Source organism: Neopsephotus bourkii, unplaced genomic scaffold (assembly GCF_033783945.1).
Source record: "Neopsephotus bourkii isolate Nb327-2 ecotype Australia unplaced genomic scaffold, CSIRO-AGI_Nbou_v1 NB_1749, whole genome shotgun sequence".
Lineage (NCBI taxonomy): Eukaryota > Metazoa > Chordata > Aves > Psittaciformes > Psittacidae > Neopsephotus > Neopsephotus bourkii.
Window position 1 is genome coordinate 971,692 of NW_026902223.1, and position 21,710 is coordinate 993,401.

The window sequence follows — 21,710 nt, forward strand, 5'->3', positions numbered from 1 at the left end:
AGGAGGGCACTGGGTGCCTGTGTCAGAGCGGTGACTGGTGCAGGGTGCTCCTGTCCCCTTCTCCAAGCACCCAGTGCTCTGCCTGCCCTGGGAACGTGCTGGCACATCCCTCCCCGGGTTCAAGCGGTTGCTCAGCATCAAAGGGTTCAGCTCACAGCATTTAACCAGCCATTGAAAAGCAGATTAATTTTTTTCCCTCTTGAGCTGCAGGAGCTCAAACAATTTGCCCTGTTACCGTCTGTTGGTTTTTCTCATTAAGGAGCTAATACTCCTTTTCTGGAGCTTGGTTCCTTCCTTGACAGCACCATCGCCTTTCCTGGCCTCCCTTAGAAACAAAGCCCAGCACAATGTGAAATAGTGGAGGAGCTGAGCCCCTGGGCTCCTTGTTTCATGCTCTGTGCTTGGGATCTGAATGTCCAAAGCAAGCGATCTGATGGTGAGCAGTGCTGGTGGTGCTGCATCCCTCACCTCGCAGGAGCAAGGAGCAGTGCCGGGGAGGCTGTGGTGCTGTTTTGCTTGTGTAAGCATCACCGGTGCTGGTGGCTTTGCCAGGGAGTTGGTCCCCTGGCCACCGGTTCCACTGCCCTTGCAGGACAGGCTGGGCTGCTTCAGCCCTGTGCAAGCATCAGCATGTTCCGGCTCAGAGCAGTTTGGCTCTGCTGGTGCACTGTTTGGTGTTTCTATTCAAAATAGCTGCTATCTAGATCGAGAGTGGGGGGGGAATCTTGAGGCTCTGAGAAGTCAAAGCAAAACCCGGTGAGATGGGTTCCTGCTGCTCTGCCTTCTGGAGGGGCAGCTGGCTCCTGCGTGGTGCCAATAGCGATGGGAGGGATGTGGAACAACCTGTTTGCCCGTGCCTGGGTGTGGTAGGGAAGGGCCCACAATAGCCCCTACAGTTCTCCCAGGGCGATACTGTGAGTCAGACGTAAATAGCAGCTCCTCCTTCCCTGTGTGCTTGGCAGCCTGTGGGGAAGATGTGTGAGCCGGGTAAGGGCAGGTGAAACCCTGGCTCTGGTGTCCACCCTTCCTCATCCTTACTTTTGCCTCTGGGCTTAGGTGAGACGTTAACCTTGGGTTTCTTGACCTATAGGATGTGCATTTTGGCTGTGAGGCTGGTACGGGGCTCACACCCCGTGTACAACGCACACTGTGACCCAAGCCTTTGCTCTGTTCTCTGCTCTGCTGCAGTGTGTAATCACTATGTTTAACTTACAAATACCACTGGTGGGTGATGCAGAGTGCCCATGGTGTGGGTGACTGTGCTGCTGCTGCGGGGGTGTGCGCCGTGGTCCTGGCCCTGCCATCAAGCTCTGCCAACACCACACGGTACCTGCTGTCACCGTGATGCCACAGATCCTCCTCTGAGCTGGGGTTGGATTTAAGCCTCCAGCTCCTGTGCTATCTGTTAGTCACAGTTTAACTTGTGCCCTGCTGCACGCTGGGTTAGTCACAGAGGTTTTGGGGTGAAACGTCAATGTCTGACAACGTCTGTAGCTTCTCTGCAGTGCTGTGGGGCATGGGGGTGTCGGAGGTGTGAATTCACACAGCACCACAGCTACGGTTTGGGGCACTTAGCTCCAATCCTGCGGCTCCACATGGGCAGAGCACGGGGAGCCGGGGGCGATCCCGATGGAGCCGGCTGGCTCTCTCAGCCCGGAGAGGCTCCTGTGCTCGCAGGCAGGTATCCATCCATCCATCCATCCATCCATCCATCCATCCATCCATCCATCCATCCCGCCGGCTGCAGTGCCGCGCTCACCTGGAGCTGCTCTCCGGTGATGATGGTAGAGCAAACCAGCTGCGGGGGGCACGGCAGCATCCCCTCGCCCAGCCTGGGACAGGGAGCAGTTCGTGGTGCTGGGTTGGGGGGGGAAAGCTCCGCACCGCTGCTGGCTTTGATGTGGGGCTGAAATGCCCCGTGCTCACCGTGATAAGAGCCACGGGGGTGGTGATGGAGGAGAAAGTCTAAACAAAGATGAGTATCTGTTGACACACCACGCACCTCCCTGGCTGCTGGGAACAGCTGAATTCCCTGGGTGAGGAATGCGGTGGGGGCAGAGCCCTGCTCTGGTGCAGGAGGCTGGGTCTGGGATAGGTCGGTCACTGCTGAGCACCCTGGTCCCTGCTCCCCGGTGGGTTGAGAGCTCAGAATCCTCTCATCCAGCTCTGCACCGGCTTTCCCAGCTGGGGTTTCCACTCCGGCCAAACGGGAAGCGAAAGGGAGAGGGGGTGGTGTGAGCCTGGGGAATAACAACCCAGCCACCCTTGCCTTGATAGACTTGAAACCGGAATCTCAGCCAAGCGCCGGCGTTGCGTCACCGCCTCCTTGCAGGGGGAATTCGGGCACTTCCCATCATTGAGCCGTCGCAGCCCCACCGGAGAGCGGCTTCCTGGCGGTGCGGCGGTGGTGACCCCCAGCCCGGCCCCCCTATCCCGGTGTGTGCAGATCCTCACCACAGCCTCCGCTTCAGCAGCGCCGGCAGCAGTCACAGCAGGTCTGCGGCTCTGTGCTGCTGGTGAGGGAGCAGAGCTGCGGCCGTGCCTGGGCACCTCTTGCTTTGGGGAGCCAGGGAATGGTTTGGGTTGAAGGGGCCTTAAAGCTCATCCAGCCATGGGCAGGGACCCCTTCCACTGGAGCAGCTTGCTCCAAGCCCCTGTGTCCAACCTGGCCTTGAGCACTGCCAGGGATGGGGCAGCCACAGCTTCTCTGGGCACCCTGTGCCAGCGCCTCAGCACCCTCACAGGGAAGAGCTTCTGCCTTGTGTCTTTGTGCATTGCTGGGCACAGGGTGGCCATGGTGAGAGTCAGCGCTGGCTGAGCTCCTGCCAGTGCCACAACCGGTTCTGTGACTGCATCAGAGGGGACTGGTGCCTGCCAAGGACAAAAAGGGATCAGGTTTTAATGTTTGCAGAAGGTTTTGACACATGATGCACGGTGCAAAGTACGAGCTGCTCCAGTCGCAAGAGCAAAGAAACATCGGGCCAGGTTGTTCCTGATCAGCCGGGGGTGTTGACACTAGGGTGATGCATGGCCAGTGTGTGCCAGGGATGGAGCGACCTTGCCCAGTGTCCACCATCTGGTTTTGGGCTGACTGAGGGTCCCAGTGGCTCCTTTGCAGCGGGTGCTGAGACAGGAGCGGCTCAGACACAGCTCATGGCTTTCAGTTCACAGCCAGCTCCACACAGGCTGGGATGGGAGCATCCACCAGGGCACTTAGAGCTGAGGGAGCTCGGCTCTTCCCCATAGCTCGCTGTGGGCTGGGGATGGTGCCTTCAGCCGTGCAGCAGCGCTGGCTCCATTCCCGCAGCTCCTGCGTGTGCCTGGCTCCAGCCACGGGGTTTTGGCTGAGGCTGGACCCTGCCCTTCCTCCCCGGAAGAGCGCACTGGGGCTGTGCGTGCATCGCTGCCGCGCTGGACCAGCAGAATGGAAGGAAGAGGCGAGGCAGAGCCGGGATCCCTCGGCTCTTTGTGGGGCTGGGCCTCGGCTCTGCCCTCCCCGCACGGCTACGCCCCGAGGTCGAGCAGGGCCGGTGGCTTTGAGGCAAATACCAACAGAGTTCTGTTTGCAGCTCCGTGCCCCGTGACCTGGAGCGGGTCCCAGCGCTGCCCATCAGCTGCTCAGGGCGAGGGATGTGGGTGCTCCATGCGTGGCCTGGGGCTGTGAGCACAGCCAGGGAGCAGCAGGCGCAGCTCCCTTCTCTAAGGGTGCTGTTTAAGTTCCCATCTGTTGTCAGTGCAGCATCTCTTGTCCCTGTTGATCCTTTCTATAGCCGGACAGTCAGGTCTAGATGAGGGTCCTGTCTTGGAATCGTTGTCTCTGGCTCCTCGGTCACATCTAAGGGCTGGCTTGGGTAAAGGTGACCGAAGCTGGGGTGGCCAATGGGACAATGGGTCATGGGCACCCCTGGGTGCTGGGGTCCCACTGCTGCTTGTCCATGTTTCCCTTCATGCTACACAAGGTCTGTGTGTGTGTGAAAGTGTCTCAGATGAATATCTCACCTGCAGCTCCCCAAAGATGGGCACTGGGGGTACTCCAGGAGCACCCATGGCTTCATCCGCAGTCCCCTCCATCTGCCCCATCCCAGGGGTGTCCCCTAGAGCTTGGTGCCTCAACCCCCCCTCCCTGCATCTTGTCTTTGCAGGAGATGTGCTCTTCCAGATGGCAGAGGTCCACCGGCAGATCCAGAACCAGCTGGAGGAGATGGTGAGTCGGGGTGGCCAGGGTTTCCTCATGGCCATGGGCTCTGCTGGTGCTGCAGCCAGGCCAAACGGGTTTCACTTCTTGCCCTGGTGACACCCGCTCCCCTGCGTGCCCGGTGCTCCCCGGGCAGGGTTTGTCAGCCCTCCCCAAGGAACCGTGTCTTCTCTTTCTGCCTGCAGCTCAAGTCCTTCCACAACGAGCTCCTGACGCAGCTGGAGCAGAAGGTGGAGCTGGACTCCCGCTACCTGAGTGTGAGTTATGGGCTTGCGTAGCCTGGCATTGGCTTGGGCATCTCCGTGTCTCCCCTTCCTGCTGCCCAGCTCCCCACCCAAGGATGGTTGTGCCCAGACATTGCTCATGTCCCTGGTTGCTGGTGGTCTCTAACCACACACATCACCACGCACGGAACAGCATTTCCCTCCATGTCAGACTGTTCAAGTCCCTGTTTGCTGTCCGGGCCATGGGGAACCTGCTTCTCCCAAAGGCTGGGGGGGTCCTGCTTGCTTCTGCCACCCCTTGGCAGCAGGAGCTGCGGCTGAGGTTTGGCTTCAGCTGCTCAGAGCTTTCTCCTGTCCCATCCAGGCTGCGCTGAAAAAATACCAGACAGAGCAAAGGAGCAAAGGGGACTCACTGGACAAGTGCCAGGCAGAGCTGAAGAAGCTTCGGAAGAAGAGCCAAGGCAGCAAAAACCCCCAGAAGTACTCGGACAAGGAGCTGCAGGTAGGACTGGGGACACGGGAGGAACACGAGCATCCTTGAGCTGGGCAGTGGGTGCTGGGTACCACACGCTAGAGGTGGCCAGGTTCTTACAGGCATTCAGATGCAGGCTCACTGTTCTCTCCAGAGGAGCGGGGGCAGCAGCATTAGGAGTGTGGTGGGATGTGGGAGGTGTGGATAGGGAGGAGGTGGCAGCCCGTGATGGAGCACGTTGGTCTCGTGGCTGCCCTTGGGGAGGACGGAGCAGGGGGAGGCTGACGGCAGATGTTGTGCTGGGTGATGCGGTGGTGATGAACCTGCTGGATCCGGTGCTCTTTAGTGAATGAACCCCACAAGATCACCAGTTCCTGCTGTGCCAGATCCACCTTCCTCTGGGTGGCGTTTGCTTCAGCGTGTGCCGGGGCGGCCGCAGTGAATCACCACGGTGTGATCACGGTGTGGGCTCCCGCACCGACCACGTGCACCGGTGGCTGATCAGGTTGTGGCTGTGCGGGACAAGGATCCCTCGTGGCACGTGCCTGGGTGGCTGTGCTGCAGGGTGGGTGTGTTTCGGAGATTGGGTGTTGGGATTTCCTGCATGGATGGAGTTGGGGTCGGGATATTGATGGAGAGCATCCAAGGGCACATCCCTGGCTGGTGCCGGAGCCAGGAGCAGCAGTGCCAAGGCACTGCAGCACTCAGGTTACTGATGTGTTCACAGCAGGAGTTTGTATTCTGAGGTCTCCAACCTTTAGTTCGAGCTTCGTGTGGAATATGGGAACCTTAAATAATGGATGCACCTACGTGCAAACCCGCTCTGTCTGAAAGCACGGCTGCTGCTGGTGGAGTCAAAGCCACTGAATGATTGCAGCATGAACAGGACCTTGGAAAGGGGACGATGAACCCTGAAGGCAGAAATCCCTACCCCTGTCTGAGGCATGAGAGCATGCACTGTGCTGGGACCAGGACCTGTTACATTGGCTGCCACAGGCTGGGAACGTGTCAGTGATCCGTGCCTGCTGAAGGGGCTCTAAATGTCGGTGGCACTTTGGGGGCTGTGCACGGGGTGGCATTTAAAGCCATCAGCAGATAGCTACCACAAAGGCTGTGCTGGGGAAGTGGCATTAACTGCACTAGAACTTGGGGAATCATTGTCTTGGTAGCGTGAATCAGAGCGAGCACTGGAGAACAACGCAGCCACCGCCACCCGCCCCGGTGTGCAGCTCCCGTGGTGAGGCACCGTGCATGGCGTGGAGCTCGTGGTTGTTCACAGCACCGGTGATGCACTGGGCTGCACTGGGCAGGAGGTGCTGGTGTGCACAGGTTGGTGCTGGGCAGCTCCAACCGCTCCTGAGCAGCAGCATCTCCAGCAGCCCTTGCTCTGGGTCCCTGCTGAGCAGGGGAAGCCCTGCGAGGCGCAGCGTGGGGAGCGCGGGGATCAGACCCTCCTCATCCCCAAACTGTGAAAGCTGCTGGTAGGGCCAACAGAGCAGAGCCGCTGCCAGAGCCACCCCTCTCCTGCCACCCCCCCCCGGGCTGCTGCAGTGCCGGGATCCCCAACCCACACCCGGAGTCGGAGGAGGAGAAAATCCATCCCAGTGATGGGCTTTATACGGTGGGAGAGGAGCGGTGGCTTGATCCTCCCACTGGGATGCGGTGGGGATGGGGTAGGCCTGTTAGCACAGGAGCTTTGGGCAGGGAAACAGGATCAGGCTTTCATTCTCTTAATCTTTCAGCAGTAAGTATTTAGGAAGCGCTTATCTCTCAAAAAGCATTATGATGGCTTTTGAGCTTAAAGAGCTATGAGACTGCTCAACTGCTCGCTGCTTTTTTTTCCCAACCTAGATCAAAACACGAAGTTAAATTGCTGAATTCAGCTAAGGGAGCAGTTTTCCCTCTCTTTGCTGCTGCTGCAGTGCTGGTATTCCCTTTCAACAGGAAAAGAGGTGACTTGGGGCCACCCTTGATGCTGTTGTTACCTTTACCAGGGTGTCAGAGTAGGGTATTGCTGCAAGGATGGGTCCAGCCTGGAGCTACCTCGGGAGCCTCATTGCGAGGCTTAGTGAAACCAGGCTTAGTGAACCGGGACACCTGGAGGGGCTTTGCCCCACAGAATCCTTTCTCCTGGGGCTCAGTTTGCTTAGCTGGCCCTGCAGCCTCCAAGCAGGCTGCTGGAGGCACCTGGTGATGCTTGCAGGAAGCTGAAGACTTCATCAGGCTGGTGCCTGGGGACCACAGACTGATGAGCAGCAACGGGATGCAGCTCTCCTAATGGGCTGTTGCAGATGACTTGTGTCGTAATGGGGGAAGCTGCTGTGGATGGAAGCGTCCTGGTAGCTGCATCAGTCATCATCTTGCAGGAGGCAATAACATCTTACTCTGCTTTGGAGACTCATCCACTTAAGCTCCTGTAGCAGGCGGCAGCCGGGAGTCTGATGCTCTGTCATCATCCCTCTCTGTATTTAATGGTGCAGGAAGCAGAGCTGCTCCTTTCTGCCTTCTCACCACTTGTTCAGTGACCGCATCTTGTCATCGCCTGTGAGATGAGCGTGGTGGGAGAGGCAGAGCTGCCCAGAGCTCCAGGATGTGGTTTCTGTAACATCCCCTCACTGCTGAGGTGAGAGGTTTGTTCCGGCTCTGGTTTGCTGGGGGGCAGAGGACAGCCCTCACCGGAGCCGGGTACCACTGTGGTTTGTCTCCATGCTCTGCTAGAGTGATCAGAAAACCCAGCAAATCAGCCCAAACCTCTCACCTGTGACTCCTCAGTTTAGATTATCCCTCTTGGTAAAGCAGAAATAACTGCTGCACATAACTGATGCTCTTGTGGCTGGTGGGCAGTGGCTTTGGGAACACAGGGGTTGAGGTCTGCTTGGGATCAGGCAGCAACCTGATGCTCATGGACGCTTGCAGGAGGCATCTCTTGAGCTGCATCAGTCACTTGTTGCATGGTGAGAGCTGATCCAGGTTTGTCTGCAGGTCTGGCATCATCTCGCCACTGTCTCTTGTGCTCGTTTTGTGGAGTTTAATAGGTGAGGATGGGATTAAAATGGTTGGGGATGTAAAACACCTTGTGGTTTGCTGTAAAGACAGCTCACGTAGCTTGAAAGCAGCTCAGAGTGCAATTAGGCTGCAGGAGTGATTTTCCATCTCCAAAGCTTTGTCTGTCATGGTCAAAAGAGATGCTGTGGTTGTGGGTTGTTAGTGCTGAATGTCACAATAAAGCTGGGCTTTTTGTTCCTTATGAATCAGTCCTGAGCTTTTGTTAAGCACGAGGAATGAAAGCTGAGGCACCGAACTGCCTCCAGTGTCTCATCTAGTTATGTAGTTACTGAGGGGTTTTTTGACCTGTGTTGGGAACTGGGAGAATAAACTAATGCCATTCACTTCATGTCCTTTATGGAGAAGAGTAAAAACAATATTCAGGTGAAACAATCACCAAGGAAGCTAAACTGCTGTAATTTCATTGAACGCTGCTTGTGATCAAGCTGTGAAATCAAGGTCACGATGGGTTTAGGACCTTGATTGAATCAGCAGCTCAACAATGAAGTTACGTTGGTTAAAATCATATTAGCTCTATGAACAATTGGATTTCTCCATCAGCCTGAGACGAAGCTGCTGTAATTCATCCTAAAGAGCAAAGCTGGAGGTGGCTGTTTGTGGTGACAGGCTGTGCCTGACCCGGGCAAAAGGGTTTTTGGCACATCCATGCCGGTTGAGGAGCTGCATTGGTAACTCTGGGGGGGCAGAGGGAGCTCCCTCTTCTCCCCAGCCCTGCACAACCTGGGGCATGGGTTGTGGACACTGAGCTCAGCTCCTGCTGGGTTTGTCTTTGTCCACACCTATTCCTATGAGAGTGTTTTAAGCATTAAATACCCCTGTGCCAAATAACTTGGGGGGGGGGGGGTTATAGGCTTTTGTAATTGAAACCTCGTTTGAGATTCCCATCAGGAGAAATAATTTTAGGTAGAGGTCAAGCAGCTCTAACTGATAAGGAGTTTGCACAAACCAGGTTATGAGGGCTTATGTGAAAGTTAAATAGGGGAGAACTATGTAAAAGCTCGGTGGCTCCAGGTAGCTCTACATTAGGATGTGTGTCCAGACCCAGCAAATGCAGTGAGGGTTGCAGGGAGGGCAAATCTTAAACATACCTGGACTGAAGTGCCTCAAATGCCTCTTCTTGAAGCTCGTCTGTGGGTCCCTGTGCAGGTCAGGGCCATGTCTGAGGAGCATTCTGGTACCCAGCCTTGTGCATCGCTGATGAGGGTGTCCCTGGATTGAGGAACAGTTTAAGCAGCTGATCCTGAAACCCCCGCAGAGCGGCTGGGAGAGCGCTTGCCTGCTGTTTTGCTCTGTTTTATGTAATATCACATGTGTGCGTGGATGGCATTTTGCAGGAACGGTGCAGGAAGGCTCGGGCTGATGCCCTGATGAGCAGATGTGTGAGACAGGCAGCGTAATGAGGGGAGACAGCCCTTCCCAGGGGAGCAAAGGCAGGCTGGCATCTTTGGAGCAGGGCAGTGCTCCCTGGGAGCTGCTCTGAGTCTGGTTTCACCTCTGATACCCATCAGTGCAGCAGCATCCGCAGCATCCCGGGGAGGGGCTTGGCTGCAGGGTGATGGAGCCGGGGCAGCCCAGGCTGGTGGGTACCACGGTGCTGGCACTGAAAGACCTCCCCCTGTCTGGAGATGTCGGTTGGGTCTGGTGCTTTATTTGCCTTACTACTATGGCGGTTTGGTCTCCTTCCCAGCTGTGCTCTGCTGGGAAGAGCCACTGATACCCCAGGGCTTGAATCCATCACTGGATATCACTGTGTCCAGCTAAACAAACTGACCAACTTCCCTCTCCATCTGTAACACACTGGGGTGATGAGGGAGGCTGGAGGGAGCAAGGAGGGAATGGCATCTCCCCTGAGGCTGCTCCGGGGTCCACCAGCTTCCATGCAAGGAGTGAATTCTGGGAATAGGGAGAAGCTGCATCCTTCCCCAGGAGCCCCTGGAGCTGAGGATCCCCCCCGCTTTGTGTCTTCCTCACTTTGGCTCTATGCTGTGATAGAGTTTCAGCTGTTTTTCCTGGAGAGACTACTCAACAGCTTAGATGCTCTCCCTCTGTTAATCAGCCTAACTTCTTTCTTATTTTATCCCAGGACTTTCCAGTTATTCTCCCTTGTAGCTCCTTAAATAAATCCTCCCTTCTCTTGGTGTTTACTCCTTGCAGCTATCCCAGCCTGCCACAATGGTCCAGCACAGCCCACAGTCCTCTCCCTTCCCCTTTTTCCTTTGTCCCTCCGGGGAACCAGAGCTGTGTTTGGGGCTGCTACAGAGGCACGGTCCCCTTCCTGCTCTGCATCTCCCACCGTGTGATCCTGTGTTACTGCCTTTCTGGTCTCAAAACCCATTGCTTTGCTGGCTGGTGACCCCTGGAAGGTGGCTTTGCTCCCTGCTGCTGCTCCCCTCTTGTCCCTGTGGCTGGTCCTTCCCTCAGCCTGCATCACTGGCTGTGACAGGCATCTCATGGTTGGTAAATACATGTAAGGACCATTTCCACAGTTGCGTTCATGGTGATTGACAGTGCCCTTGGCTCCTGTTCCTGACTCGTTTGCACATTCCTGCCTCGGATAGAACAGTTTGAACTCATTTGTTTCCAGTAGGAAGGGTGGTTATTGAAGGCTTGACTGAAGCTCAGGGATGATGTTGCCGTTTCACCTGCACTAACTATGCCAATTGCCAAGTGTGCTTGAAAAGAACATGTCTCAGCTGTTTTCCAGTCCTCACACACCTTTAGCTGTCAGCTTTGGAGTGGTGGTGAGAGGATGTCACTGTAAGCAGCAGGGCCGTTGTGTGCCCTGGCTTTTCTGTGCTGGGGGCGACAGCTGCTGCTTGAGCTGGGGACTTGGCAGCATCTTCTTTCCTCTTTCATGTTTCCTTGTCCCTAATGTACTGTCTGACCCGTTAGGTAACATGATCTGCTTTCAGCGTGGACGTTGCCTGGCTATGGGGGGACTCAGCATGGCCAAGCTTTGCTCCAGCATCGCTCATCACCCCCAGCCATCAGCGCATCCCTGGCTGAGCCACCACCACCGGGGCTCCCTGAGTGCTGGGACCAGGCTCCTGCCTTGGGATTGCAGCTTCCCCAGGCCAGGCAGGAGCCATGGCTCTGCCTGCAGCAGATCCTGCATCTTAAACCAAGCCCCTTGCCCGGCGCTGCCGCACACTGACATTGCTAATTAGGTCAGCGGCTCCCGGTGCACTGGGAGTGCTGTGTTCGGGGGGGCACGGGGGAGTTATTTGAGGTTTCTCCAGCCTAGAAACCCAGAAAAAGGTTTCTGGAGCTGTTGGGTGGCTCTGGCACGTGCTCCGGCTTCTGGCACGGCCGTGACCACTGCGAGCACAGCCCCGGCTGGCTCCTGCCCCTCAAGTGCTCAGGACACAAATGGGGTTTCATTTCCTCCTTTAAAGTGGGGCTTTTATTTAGCTGAAACAAGATCTGTGTTTGAAGGTAGTTGTTAGACAGCATAAACCACGGTCTGAATTTAAAGGCAGTGCTTGAGCGGTACCTGCTTGTTGGTGAGGTCTTGGAGATGCTGCTGAGCCACGGAGCCTGAAGACAGCAGCAGGGAGGCACCTTCCTTACGCTGCTTGTCAGGTCGTGCCAAGCTGAGAAATGTGGGGGTTTGGGGGTTCAAAATGCAGGGTGGATCCAGATCACCCCCATAGCAGGGGGAAAGGAGACCTGAGCAGCAGCACTGAGCCCAATGGGCACCAGCCTGCAGGTAAAGCCCTGCTTGCTGGTTAAAGGCAGTGCTTCCCCTTAGCATAGTGAGATCTTACACCGCACTCTGCGTGTTGCGTTTTTCCCTGTGCATCTGGCTTATTTAGCCAGGTTTTGATTTCAGTTGCCTTTCTGTGCATTATTTGAGAGCCCACTGTCATTTTGAGCAGATCCAAAATGAAAGCTGTCTCGTGAGCGAGGAGTGTGGCTCGCCATTTTGTACTGTAATAACGTGTAAACCAGGCTTGAATAAATCAATGGCACATCAAGCATATTTCCATAAAGTATATAAAGTGCTGAGAATCCTAAGTTTAGAGCACAGGCTCTCTGCTTGCAGTCGACATGTTCTAACTGGCTGCAGCCATTAAGACAAGCTTTTCTGTAGTGAAAGAATTAAGAGTATACTTACAAAACAAGGATTAAATTAGGGATGTAAATAAGGCTTAAATTTGCATATGTAAATCACGATTAAAAACCTAACATTGCTAAGATGAAGAAGAATTTCCCCTGGGTTGCAGTGTATGATGTGCTCAGGACAAGAGCCGAGCCTTGCCCACCCCCTGTACCCGGGCCATTGCTGCTCCTGAATCACGGTGCTATGGTCCTTGTGCTGCTGAGCTCAATTAGCTGGAGGTGGACTCATTTCGTTCTTGATGGCCCACTTAGGAAATGAAGCAAGATGAGTTTGGGGTGCCCAGGTCCGCATTGCTCCAGCGCTCCTGTTTCAGGTGCTGTCAGGGTTGCGCTTTCCTTCACGAAACTGGGCTCTGCAGGATGGGGAGCATCATCCCACCACTTCCCTCTGGAGAGAAGGGAAGGGGACTTCTTCAGGAACCACCTGTAGTGCAGGCATGTGGGGACAGTGGGGTTCGGTCCATCCCAGGCATACCGAACTGTGATGGAGGGGTTGGGGCACTGGACCTGGGGGGAGCTGCAACTCTCTGGGCTGGCGCTGGAGCATCTTCATCTTTCTCTCCTGGCTCCCATCACCACTGCTGACGCCTCTGGGCTCTGTCCTTGTACTATTCCTGGGGCTAATAATACCCGGGAGGAGGCGGTGTGCTGGGTCCTGAGCCCACTCCAGGGAATGATGCTTTCCCTGCTTACAGCCTCCCACAGCCGCCTGCTCCCACCCGCCAGCATGTGCCCGGGGCTGCTGCTGCCTCTTCCCCGCACCATGCTGGTCCTGCTGCCTTTCCCAGTGCCCTCCCCTGTGTCCCTCCCAGTCCCCATCCAGCTGCAGCTTCACCTGGGGGTGATGCAAATACCTCCATTATTTCAGCTTCTGCACCCAGTGCCGCCAGCTCAGTCACCTTCATTTATTTCTGTTCCTGAATGCAGGTGTTTGCACTGGATTTTTTCATTTGGGGAAAAAAAAATTACTCCTTGAAACAGGAGTTTTTACCCATTTCTCAGTTCCCCCCTTTTCGCCACCCGTGTTGGTGAATGTGGGGAGAGCCAAAACCCGCTGGGTGCAGCACAACTTCTACATGGGGTTTGCTCTCGGGAGGATGCTCTGAGCAGGGTTGGAGCAGCAGAAGGTCCAGCTCTGAAATAAAGCCCCCTTTGAATTCTGGGATGTCATTTAATCTCACTGCTTTTGTTGAGGTTTGTTCCAGTTTATGTGCCTGCTAATAAATATTGTAACGTGCTAAAAATAACTGTTAAACATGAAGCTAAAGCTGCTTTGGACCCTGAATTTCCAGTTAATTCCTTTCTCGGAGAAGCTCAGACTTCCTGAAGCAGGTTTAGCACTGCCTGGGCTCTCTGGTTGGTTGTGGCTTCTCAGTGTGGTGATGCTGTCCTGGGGAAGAGCTGGTGGCAGGGGATGCTGGAGTGCAGGACAGCGATGAGTGAGGGAGATGCTCCTCTTAGAGGCTTGGCCACTGCTCTCACAGTGCCACAAGGGTGGAAGCTCCTTGCAGAGGAGCTGGGTGCATCCCAAGAGAGCTGAAGGAGGAGAAAGAGGCTGGGTCAGGGAACAGGGGACATTTCATGCCCTCTGTGCTCAGGTGGTGGGGCTGAGCAGCGGTCCCAGGCATTATTGCTGTGAAGCCCTCCCATGTGCCACGTTTGCATCGCATGGATGAGCCTCTGTGGCTGAGTTATCCCAGCCCCGTGTGCTGCCTCCATGCTCCATACGGTGCTGGCAAAGCCTCTGTGGCACAGCCGTGCTGGCGCAAGTCACATCAGTGACTGCATTGGCAGGGGCCCGGTGTCTGCACAGCCCCGGGGTGCAGCATCAAGGAACGGCTGCTCCGGTGGCCCTGTGCTGCCTGCGACCCGGCACGGTGATGCTGTGCCAGCAGGCAGCCCTGCCCTGGCACTGTGCTGGTGTCCCAGCCCCGCTCACCGTGTGCCTCAGTGGTCACAGTGCAGTGTTGGCGATGCTTGTGCTGGAGGGGCTCAGTGCTGTCCCCAGCTCTCGGCAGCACGATCCTGCCCATCCTCACAGGCACTGATGGGCAGCCGAGGAGGCGCTGGCGGTCGCGGTGCTCTGTGCCCTGCGGGGCTCTGGGGTCCGTTGGCAGCGCGGGTGATGCGGGCACCCCCCCAGCGCCGGTGCCAGCCCCCGGGCACGGCTCCGGGGCCCGCTTGGTGAGCAGGCGGCTGCTCCCGGTACAGCTCGTCCCAGCTCCCAGCCCACGGGCTGAGTCAGCGCCTCTGCGTGGGGGTTCTGGTGAGTAAAGGCGGGTTGGAGGCACACGTGTGCGTGTCCTGTGCGGGGGGGTCCTGCCAGCACCCTGCCAGCACCCTGCCTGCTGCGCTGCTGACCCCCCTCCGGGGATGCTGCCGCACTGGCACCGCTTCCAGCCCGTTCAAGGGGGCTGGAACTGGGTGAGCTTTAAAGCCCTTCCCAACCCCAACCATTCTGTGATCCCCTGCCCTGCCCACGGAGAGGCAAACTACCAAAATGATGAAGGCAGCCACCTCTCTGCTCCTCTTTCTGTTCCAGTACATTGAAGCCATCAGCAACAAGCAAGGTGAGCTGGAAAACTACGTCTCTGATGGCTATAAGACAGCTCTCACAGAAGAGAGGAGACGGTTCTGCTTCCTGGTGGAGAAACAGTGTGCAGTAGCCAAGAGTGCGATCACCTACCATGCCAAGGTGAGTCAGTCCCTCTGGAGATGCCAGTCTGATGCCGCGCTCCTGCAGTTGCAGGGCTGCAGGTCCCAGGTGGATGCTCCTGTTGCCTATGGAACAGGCTGATACCCTGAAAGCTGGTGCAGAGGGGAAGGAATACACCCGTGGGTGACCCACAGACAGGATGCCCTGGGAGATGCATGTTTTCTGGACTGGGAGATGCAGACTGCACCCTCCTCAGAACAAGGGGGCACATCTCCCATGGGTGCTGCTCTGCATCTCAAAAGGAGCTTCTGGCTGCAGGAGGTAGATGAGGCTGACACTGGTTTGCTTGAGTGGTGATGGCGGGTCCTGGCAGTGTATTGTGCCATTTGGCTCACCCCAACAGTCCAGTCCCTCTGTGACACAGCTTCACCTATGCAGGAGAAGCTGTGGTAGGTGAATGGGGCTGGGTTCACCCCTCCTGCATGTTGTGGTCACTGAGCTGTGAGGGCTCTGTCCTGGCAAAGGCCAGTCAGGCTTCTCCTGTCTGCTCATTGTCCCGAACAGATTGGAACTGAATGATCTTTAAAGTCATAGAATCATAGAAGAGTTCAGGTTGGAAAGGACCTTAAGATCATCCAGTTCCAACCCCCTGCCATGGGCAGGGACACCTCGCTCTAAGCCATATCACCCAAGGCCTTGTACAACCTGGCCTTGAGCACTGCCAGGGATGGAGCGTTCACAACCTCCTTGGGCAACCCATTCCAGTGCCTCACCACCCTAACAGGAAAGAATTTCCTCCTTAGATCCAATCTAAACTTCCCCTGTTTCAGTTTGAACCCAGTCCCTTCAAACCCAAACCAGTCTGTGATTCTATGACCTGTGAAAGCAGAAGAAATGCAAAGCAGCACCATTCCTGCTTGGAGTCAGGCAGTGCTGCCTGCTCAGCCTGCGCCTTACCCCCTGGCCTTACCAGGATGGGGATTAAACTGCTCCAAATCCCCTCCTGCCTGTTCCTGGCATCCCACATCTCGTGGGCCAGGGGCTGGAGCTGCTGCCAGATCTGCACTGATCCAGAGCAGAATCCGTGCGGATGAGGGCTGGGAACGCCAGCGCTGCTCCTGCAGCCTCATGCTCCCGTTGTTCTGGTTGTTCCCCACCGCCACCCCCCGTTGCTCACCGCATCCATCTGTCACCGCCGCGCTTGGCACCACGGAGCAGGAGTTTGGATTAGTCAGTGTGCTCCCCGCGCTGCGCTGTGCCGCGGGCTGGATGCGTGCTTGGTGTATGTGAACTCCTCCTGCGGAGCAGAGGGGGGACCGTCCCCCTTCGAATTGAGGCTTTGATCCATGGGGACCAAGTTATCCCCTTATGGGACCAGTTGAGAGGTCCATCAGAGGTGTCAGGTCAGCCTCTGCCCCAGGGGCTCAGCTGCACGGTGCCAGGGCCAGAGACTGTGAGAGATGAACAGCCCTAAACGAGAAGCTCATTCCCTGGGGTATGGGTGACAGCACAGGGCACAGGCTGAGCCCTGTTAGGCCTTCGGGCAGGTTTATGTCCCTGCTTGGTCCATTGATGCTGTTCCACGACATCCCAGTGGCTGAGAGCTGCCCCATGCGGGATACATCAGAATAAGCTGGGGAGATAAATCACCTTTTCCTTCCCTCCTTGCTATTTTTCATGCCGCCTTCCTGGCTCAGCTGCTGGCAGAGCCTGGAAGTGATAAGTCCCTGTTGTTATCGCACCCATGCCATGCACAGAGGAGCCATCAGTCTCATGGCCGGGATCAGGCCAGCTCCTGTGCCCTCACACCTCGTTTCTCTATTGCAGGGGAAGGAGATGCTGACGCAGAAGCTGCCGCTGTGGCAGCAGTCCTGCTCGGATCCCAACAAGATCCCGGACCGCGCTATCCAACTGATGCAGCAGATGGCTGCCAGCAGCAATGGCACCATTATGCCCAGCCCTCTGTCTACATCCAAATCCAACCTCATCATCTCTGACCCCATCCCTGGTGCCAAACCTCTCCCTGTCCCCCCGGAGCTGGCACCTTTTGTAGGAGTAAGTATCTCCGGGGTGGAAACTGTGCTGCCCTTCTGAGCAAAGCTGGAGGGACGAGCCCAGGCCAGTGTCACTGTTGTCCTCAGCAAGTTGCCTCTTGATGGACTGCCATTGATGGGCAGGGATGGGCAGCTCCATGCATGTGCTGCCCTGGGATGTGGGAAGGAGCCTGGCATGGGAATGGGCAGCCTGTCCCCATCCCATCCTGCTTTCAGAGGCGCAGGGGCTGCAGAGGCTCTTGGGGGGGAGCTGGGGAACCCATGAGCTGCACTCGCCTGGTCAGGGTGGTCCCAGAGCTGTGGGGCTCAACCGAGATACCCCAGTAACCACTGGGAGTGACCCATGGCAGGAAAAGGGTCCCCTATTGCGGAGGCATGAGCTGAGCCCAGGAGGGGTTTATCAGGTGCAGGTCAGCTTGGGGCAGTCAAACACCCCAGGGGTGACCCCACTGCTCCCCCAGAGCAGTTGGTCTCAGGTGGGAGCTCCATGCACCAGCCTGGGGCTCTGGTTGCTGTGAGCCCCCTGCCCTGGAGCTGTGTCCCGCTGCGGGAGCTGCGGTGGGATGCTCTAATGAAGCCATTCCCCATCTTCCCCCCCTCCTCTCCTCTCTCCGTAGCGCATGTCGGCGCAGGAGGCCATGCCGGTGATGAACGGAGTCTCAGGCGCAGACAGTGACGGGTACAACCACTGGTCTGAGATGAAGCCAGCACAGCCCAAATCTTTATCTCCTCCCCAGCCTCAGAAGCAGCTGAGTGACTCTTACTCCAACACACTCCCAGTTCGCAAAAACGTGCCACCGAAAAACAGCTACGCCTCAGGTGAGGCTCCATCCCTGCTCCGTGGGGATGCTGCTGGTGCTGGGCCAGAGACCGGCAGCATCCCTCCGGCACAGTGCTGCTTGTGCCTCTGGAGATGGGGGTTAGGAAATGAGCAGAGCTGGACTCTACTGAGGGTATTCCAGGAGGAAAACCTTGTGCAGGGAGCAACCATGGCTGGTGGGTGATGCCAAGAGCAGTGGCTTGATCACAGTATCCCAGTATCACAGTATGTTAGAGATGGGAAGGGACCTGAAAAGATCATCCAGTCCAATCCCCCTGCCGGAGCAGGAACACCTAGATAAGGTTACACAGGAACATGTCCAGGCGGGTTTTGAATGTCTCCAGAGAAGGAGACTCCACAACCTCCCTGGGCAGCCTGGTTCAGTGTTCTGTCACCTCACTGAGAAGAAGTTTAAGTGGAACCTCTTGTCTTCCAGTTTGTACCCATTGCCCCTTGTCCTATCATTGTTTGCCACGGAGAAGAGCCTGGCTCCATCCTCGGGACACTCCCCCTTTATATATTTATATACACTAATAAGGTCACCCCTCAATCTCCTCTTCTCCAAACTATAGAGACCCAGCTCCCTCAGTCTGTTCTCATAAGGGAGATGCTCCACTCCATTCATCATCTCCGTTGCCCTGCGCTGGACTCTCTCCAGCAGGTCCCTGTCCTTCTTAAACTGAGGGGCCCAGAACTGGACCCAATATTCCAGATGCGGTCTCACCAGGACAGAGTAGAGGGGAAGGAGGACCTCTCTCGACCTACTAACCACCCCCCTTCTAATACACCCCAGGATGCCATTGGCCTTCTTGGCCATAAGGGCACAGTGTCGGCTCATGGTCACCCTGTCACCCACTAGGACCCCCAGGTCCCTCTCCCCTACACTGCTCTCTAAGAGGTCGTTCCCCAACCTATACTGGATCCTGCCTGGGATGAGGGTGGGAAAGTGAAGGTTAAATTGGCACACGGGTAAGATAAGCAGGGTTAGGGACCTGTCTTGGCAGGGTTGTCCTGCCCCTGGTCCCACTGGGCTGTGCCTGGGTATGGCCACGGGGCGGAGGACTTGGAGGTGCTCATTGGTCTCTGTCTCCCACCAGCTGAAAACAAGACACTGCCACGGTCCAGCTCCATGGCCGCAGGGCTCGAGAGGAACGGCAGGACGAGGGTGCAGGCCATTTTCTCTCACGCTGCCGGAGATAACAGCACCCTCCTGAGCTTCAAGGAGGGCGATCTCATCACGCTGCTGGTGCCCGAGGCGCGGGACGGCTGGCACTATGGGGAGAGCGAGAAGACAAAGCTGTGAGTGCCAGGGCTGTCCCTGGGAGCCGCCGCAGCCTCCTCCGGGTGTAAGCGTGGGTTCGCCTTCATCCCTGCCTTTGCCTTCCAGGAGGGGCTGGTTTCCTTTCTCCTACACACGGGTCCTTGACAATGATGGCAGCGAGCGGGTCCACACGAGGTAGGAGCACTGTGCTGGGTGGGTGGCTGCGCCATTCCCAGGGCAGAACTGTGGGCTTGGGGTGGAGATGAATGAAGAGGGATTTCTTACAGGTCGTGATAGAGCAAAGGGGACTGGTTTTAATCTGCCCGAGGGGAGACTGAGCTGAGCTCTTAGGCAGAAGCTCTTCCCTGTGAGGGTGCTGAGGCGCTGGCACAGGGTGCCCAGAGAAGCTGTGGCTGCCCCATCCCTGGCAGTGCTCAAGGCCAGGTTGGACACAGGGGCTTGGAGCAAGCTGCTCCAGTGGAAGGGGTCCCTGCCATTGGAGCTGGATGAGCTTTAAGGTCCCTTCAACCCATTCTACAGTTCTATGAATAGTCCACTTTCCCAGGGCACAATGCATGTGGTCAGGAATAACTCCCAGCACAGGCAGATAGGAGGTGGTGTTTGGCCATGGGGTCCCCCTCTGGGGGCAGCCTGGGGGGTTTCAAACTGGGCTGGCCTGGTGCTGATGCCTCTGCTTTGGTCCCCCCCACCCAGCCTGCAGCAAGGGAAGAGCAGCAGCACCGGCAACCTGCTGGATAAGGACGACATCTCCATCCCACCGCCGGACTACGGCATGGCCTCCCAAGCCTTCCCGGCACAAGGTGCCAACACCTTCAAGCAGAGGCCGTACAGCGTGGCCGTGCCTGCCTTCTCCCAGGTGAGCCCGTGGGGCAGTGGGGGCTGCTCCCCCTTCGGGAGGGATGCTTTATGAACAGGAGATGCTTGGAGCCGGGCCCGGGGGCTGCAGCTTCTCCATGGCTCCGGTGGTTTTAAAGCAGGACAAAGTGTGTTAAACGTGTTCTCGGTCCCCGGAGGGCTGCTCTCCAACCTCTGTTCGTTGTTTGTAGGACTACCTAATGCCCTATGGTTGTGCAATTAAAGACTATTCCAGTGGCCTCTGCCAACCACCCTCCGCCCACTACAAGCCTTACACTAGGTCGACAGCAGTAAGTCCGAACACACGCAATGTTTCCCTTGGGGTTTACGGGCAGTTGGCTGGTTTTGCCTGCTGATCCATGTGCCTTGCCTGGGGCCACGTCTCCTCCCTGGGGAGGTGGGATGGGGGATGCAGGGAGGCAGTGGGAGAGGAGAGCAGTGGATGGGGGGGGTTGGCCAGTTTGGGTCAGCTGGGCGGAACAGGCGAGGCACAGGGAGCAAATGGCACAAAATGCCACCGTAAGCCCCCAAAGGACAACACTTGCTGAGTCCATGGGAGCCTCCCACCAGAAACAGGCTGTTCACAGGCAGCTGGAAGCGTTTTCTCTGGCACAGTCCAGGTCAAGCCAGTGATGGTCCCGTGGGGATGCTGGGGTGAGTGCATGGGGCCGGGGCAGACCCTGGTGGTGCCCAAGATGAGCTGAGGGCTTGTGAGATAATGAGATGGGAGGATGCACGTGTGGATGAGATCAGCTTTACCCAGGAGCCACTGGAGCAGTGGGGCTTCCCCACCAGAGCAATGAGGATGAGCCGCATTGGCTTCCCCAGAGCACTTGGCTCATGCTGGCAGATGGGGAGAGGATGAGGAGGGGGAGAGGCAGCCATGCAGCACCCGACCCTTCAGCAGGATGCTCTGGAGAGGCAGCAGATCCAGTGGGATCTGGTCCTCTCTGCAGCCCCACTTCTTGATGTCTGCTGGGGTTTCCCAGTGGGGTTTGCTGCTGGATTTGGGGTTTTGTGATTGGAAGCATTCCTGGGACCATGGGAATACGGGTCTCTGACCCATGGTGCATGGCCAGTGAGTCCTGCTCTTTCCTGAAGTGGTCCCATGGAGCTGCTCCATGGTCATATCCCAGAGCAAGTCCTCACCCAAGGAGCAATGTCCTCAAGGTACATGCTCCAGCCCATCTGCTCCTCAGACCAGTGCAGTCCTTCCCTGCTGTACAGGCTGTTCACTAGCAGCTGAAGGAGAAAATGGTCCAAACCCCTGTGGGTTTCTGGTGGGAGTTAATACAGAGAAACACCTTGCACAGAGCATTTCACTGGTGACTTGTTCAATCCCTTTTCAAGTGTCCCACATCTCAAAAGCAACTGGAGCTGTGCACCTGGGCAGAGCAAACTGGGGCTCTCCCGCCTGTTGCTTTCCCTTGGCTTGCTGGATAAAGTCCTGCTCTGAAGAGAGTGGAGCCACTTTACTTCCTGCTCCCTAAATCCCATTTGACTCATCTCCATCTCCCCCTTTCCACTCCAAATGCATTGGCCCTGGGTCCTGATGCACTTTGGTCTGTTGGTGTGACCCCCTGGTGGCACCTGAACGGGCTCAGCCCCACGTCCCCCACCCCTCACCATGCTTCCTCCCCTCCTCTCCGCAGGGTCTCGATGACTACGGGACGAGGTCCGTCAGCAGGTAAGACCTCACCTTCCTGTCGCATTACCTGGAAGTGAATTGCTTGTGTTGGTTCTGGGTGAAGCTGTTGAGCCGTGTCCCCATGGGGGTCCCTATGTGGGCTCCCCAGGGGATGCGCAGTGGTGGGGATGAGGTTGTGTGGTGCAGGTCTCGTCCGAGCATGGAGGGACCCAGTGTCTCCAGGGGAGGGCAGGTCCTGGGGCACCCCACATGGGCTCGTGCTCCTCCAGAAGGAGTCAACCTCCTCAGCCTCCTTTGGATAGCAGGGCCACGGGGA

The 21,710-nt window shown here is 56.9% G+C and overlaps 1 protein-coding gene across 13 annotated transcripts in view; it reads left to right on the plus strand.

Moving 5' to 3' along the window:
* The window catches only part of BAIAP2 (BAR/IMD domain containing adaptor protein 2), a 140,122-nt gene that overhangs the window by 15,217 nt on the left and 103,195 nt on the right, over positions 1 to 21,710 (plus strand). For 6 of the 13 annotated variants that reach the window (XR_009729043.1, XM_061377294.1, XM_061377296.1 and 3 more), the window contains exons 4-14: positions 4,143 to 4,204; positions 4,381 to 4,452; positions 4,784 to 4,921; positions 14,622 to 14,774; positions 16,563 to 16,790; positions 17,407 to 17,608; positions 18,707 to 18,908; positions 18,997 to 19,065; positions 19,585 to 19,747; positions 19,938 to 20,036; positions 21,399 to 21,433. Coding sequence is in view for 12 of the 13 variants with exons in the window: in XM_061377294.1 (XP_061233278.1) it covers positions 4,143 to 4,204; positions 4,381 to 4,452; positions 4,784 to 4,921; positions 14,622 to 14,774; positions 16,563 to 16,790; positions 17,407 to 17,608; positions 18,707 to 18,908; positions 18,997 to 19,065; positions 19,585 to 19,747; positions 19,938 to 20,036; positions 21,399 to 21,433 (1,423 nt within the window). In the remaining variant the exon portion in view is untranslated. Of the gene's footprint in view, positions 1 to 1,306; positions 1,327 to 4,142; positions 4,205 to 4,380; positions 4,453 to 4,783; positions 4,922 to 14,621; positions 14,775 to 16,562; positions 16,791 to 17,406; positions 17,609 to 18,706; positions 18,909 to 18,996; positions 19,066 to 19,584; positions 19,748 to 19,937; positions 20,037 to 21,398; positions 21,434 to 21,710 lie in introns of those variants that run through there. The other 7 variants (XM_061377302.1, XM_061377298.1, XM_061377303.1 and 4 more) reach the window with 4 other exon arrangements.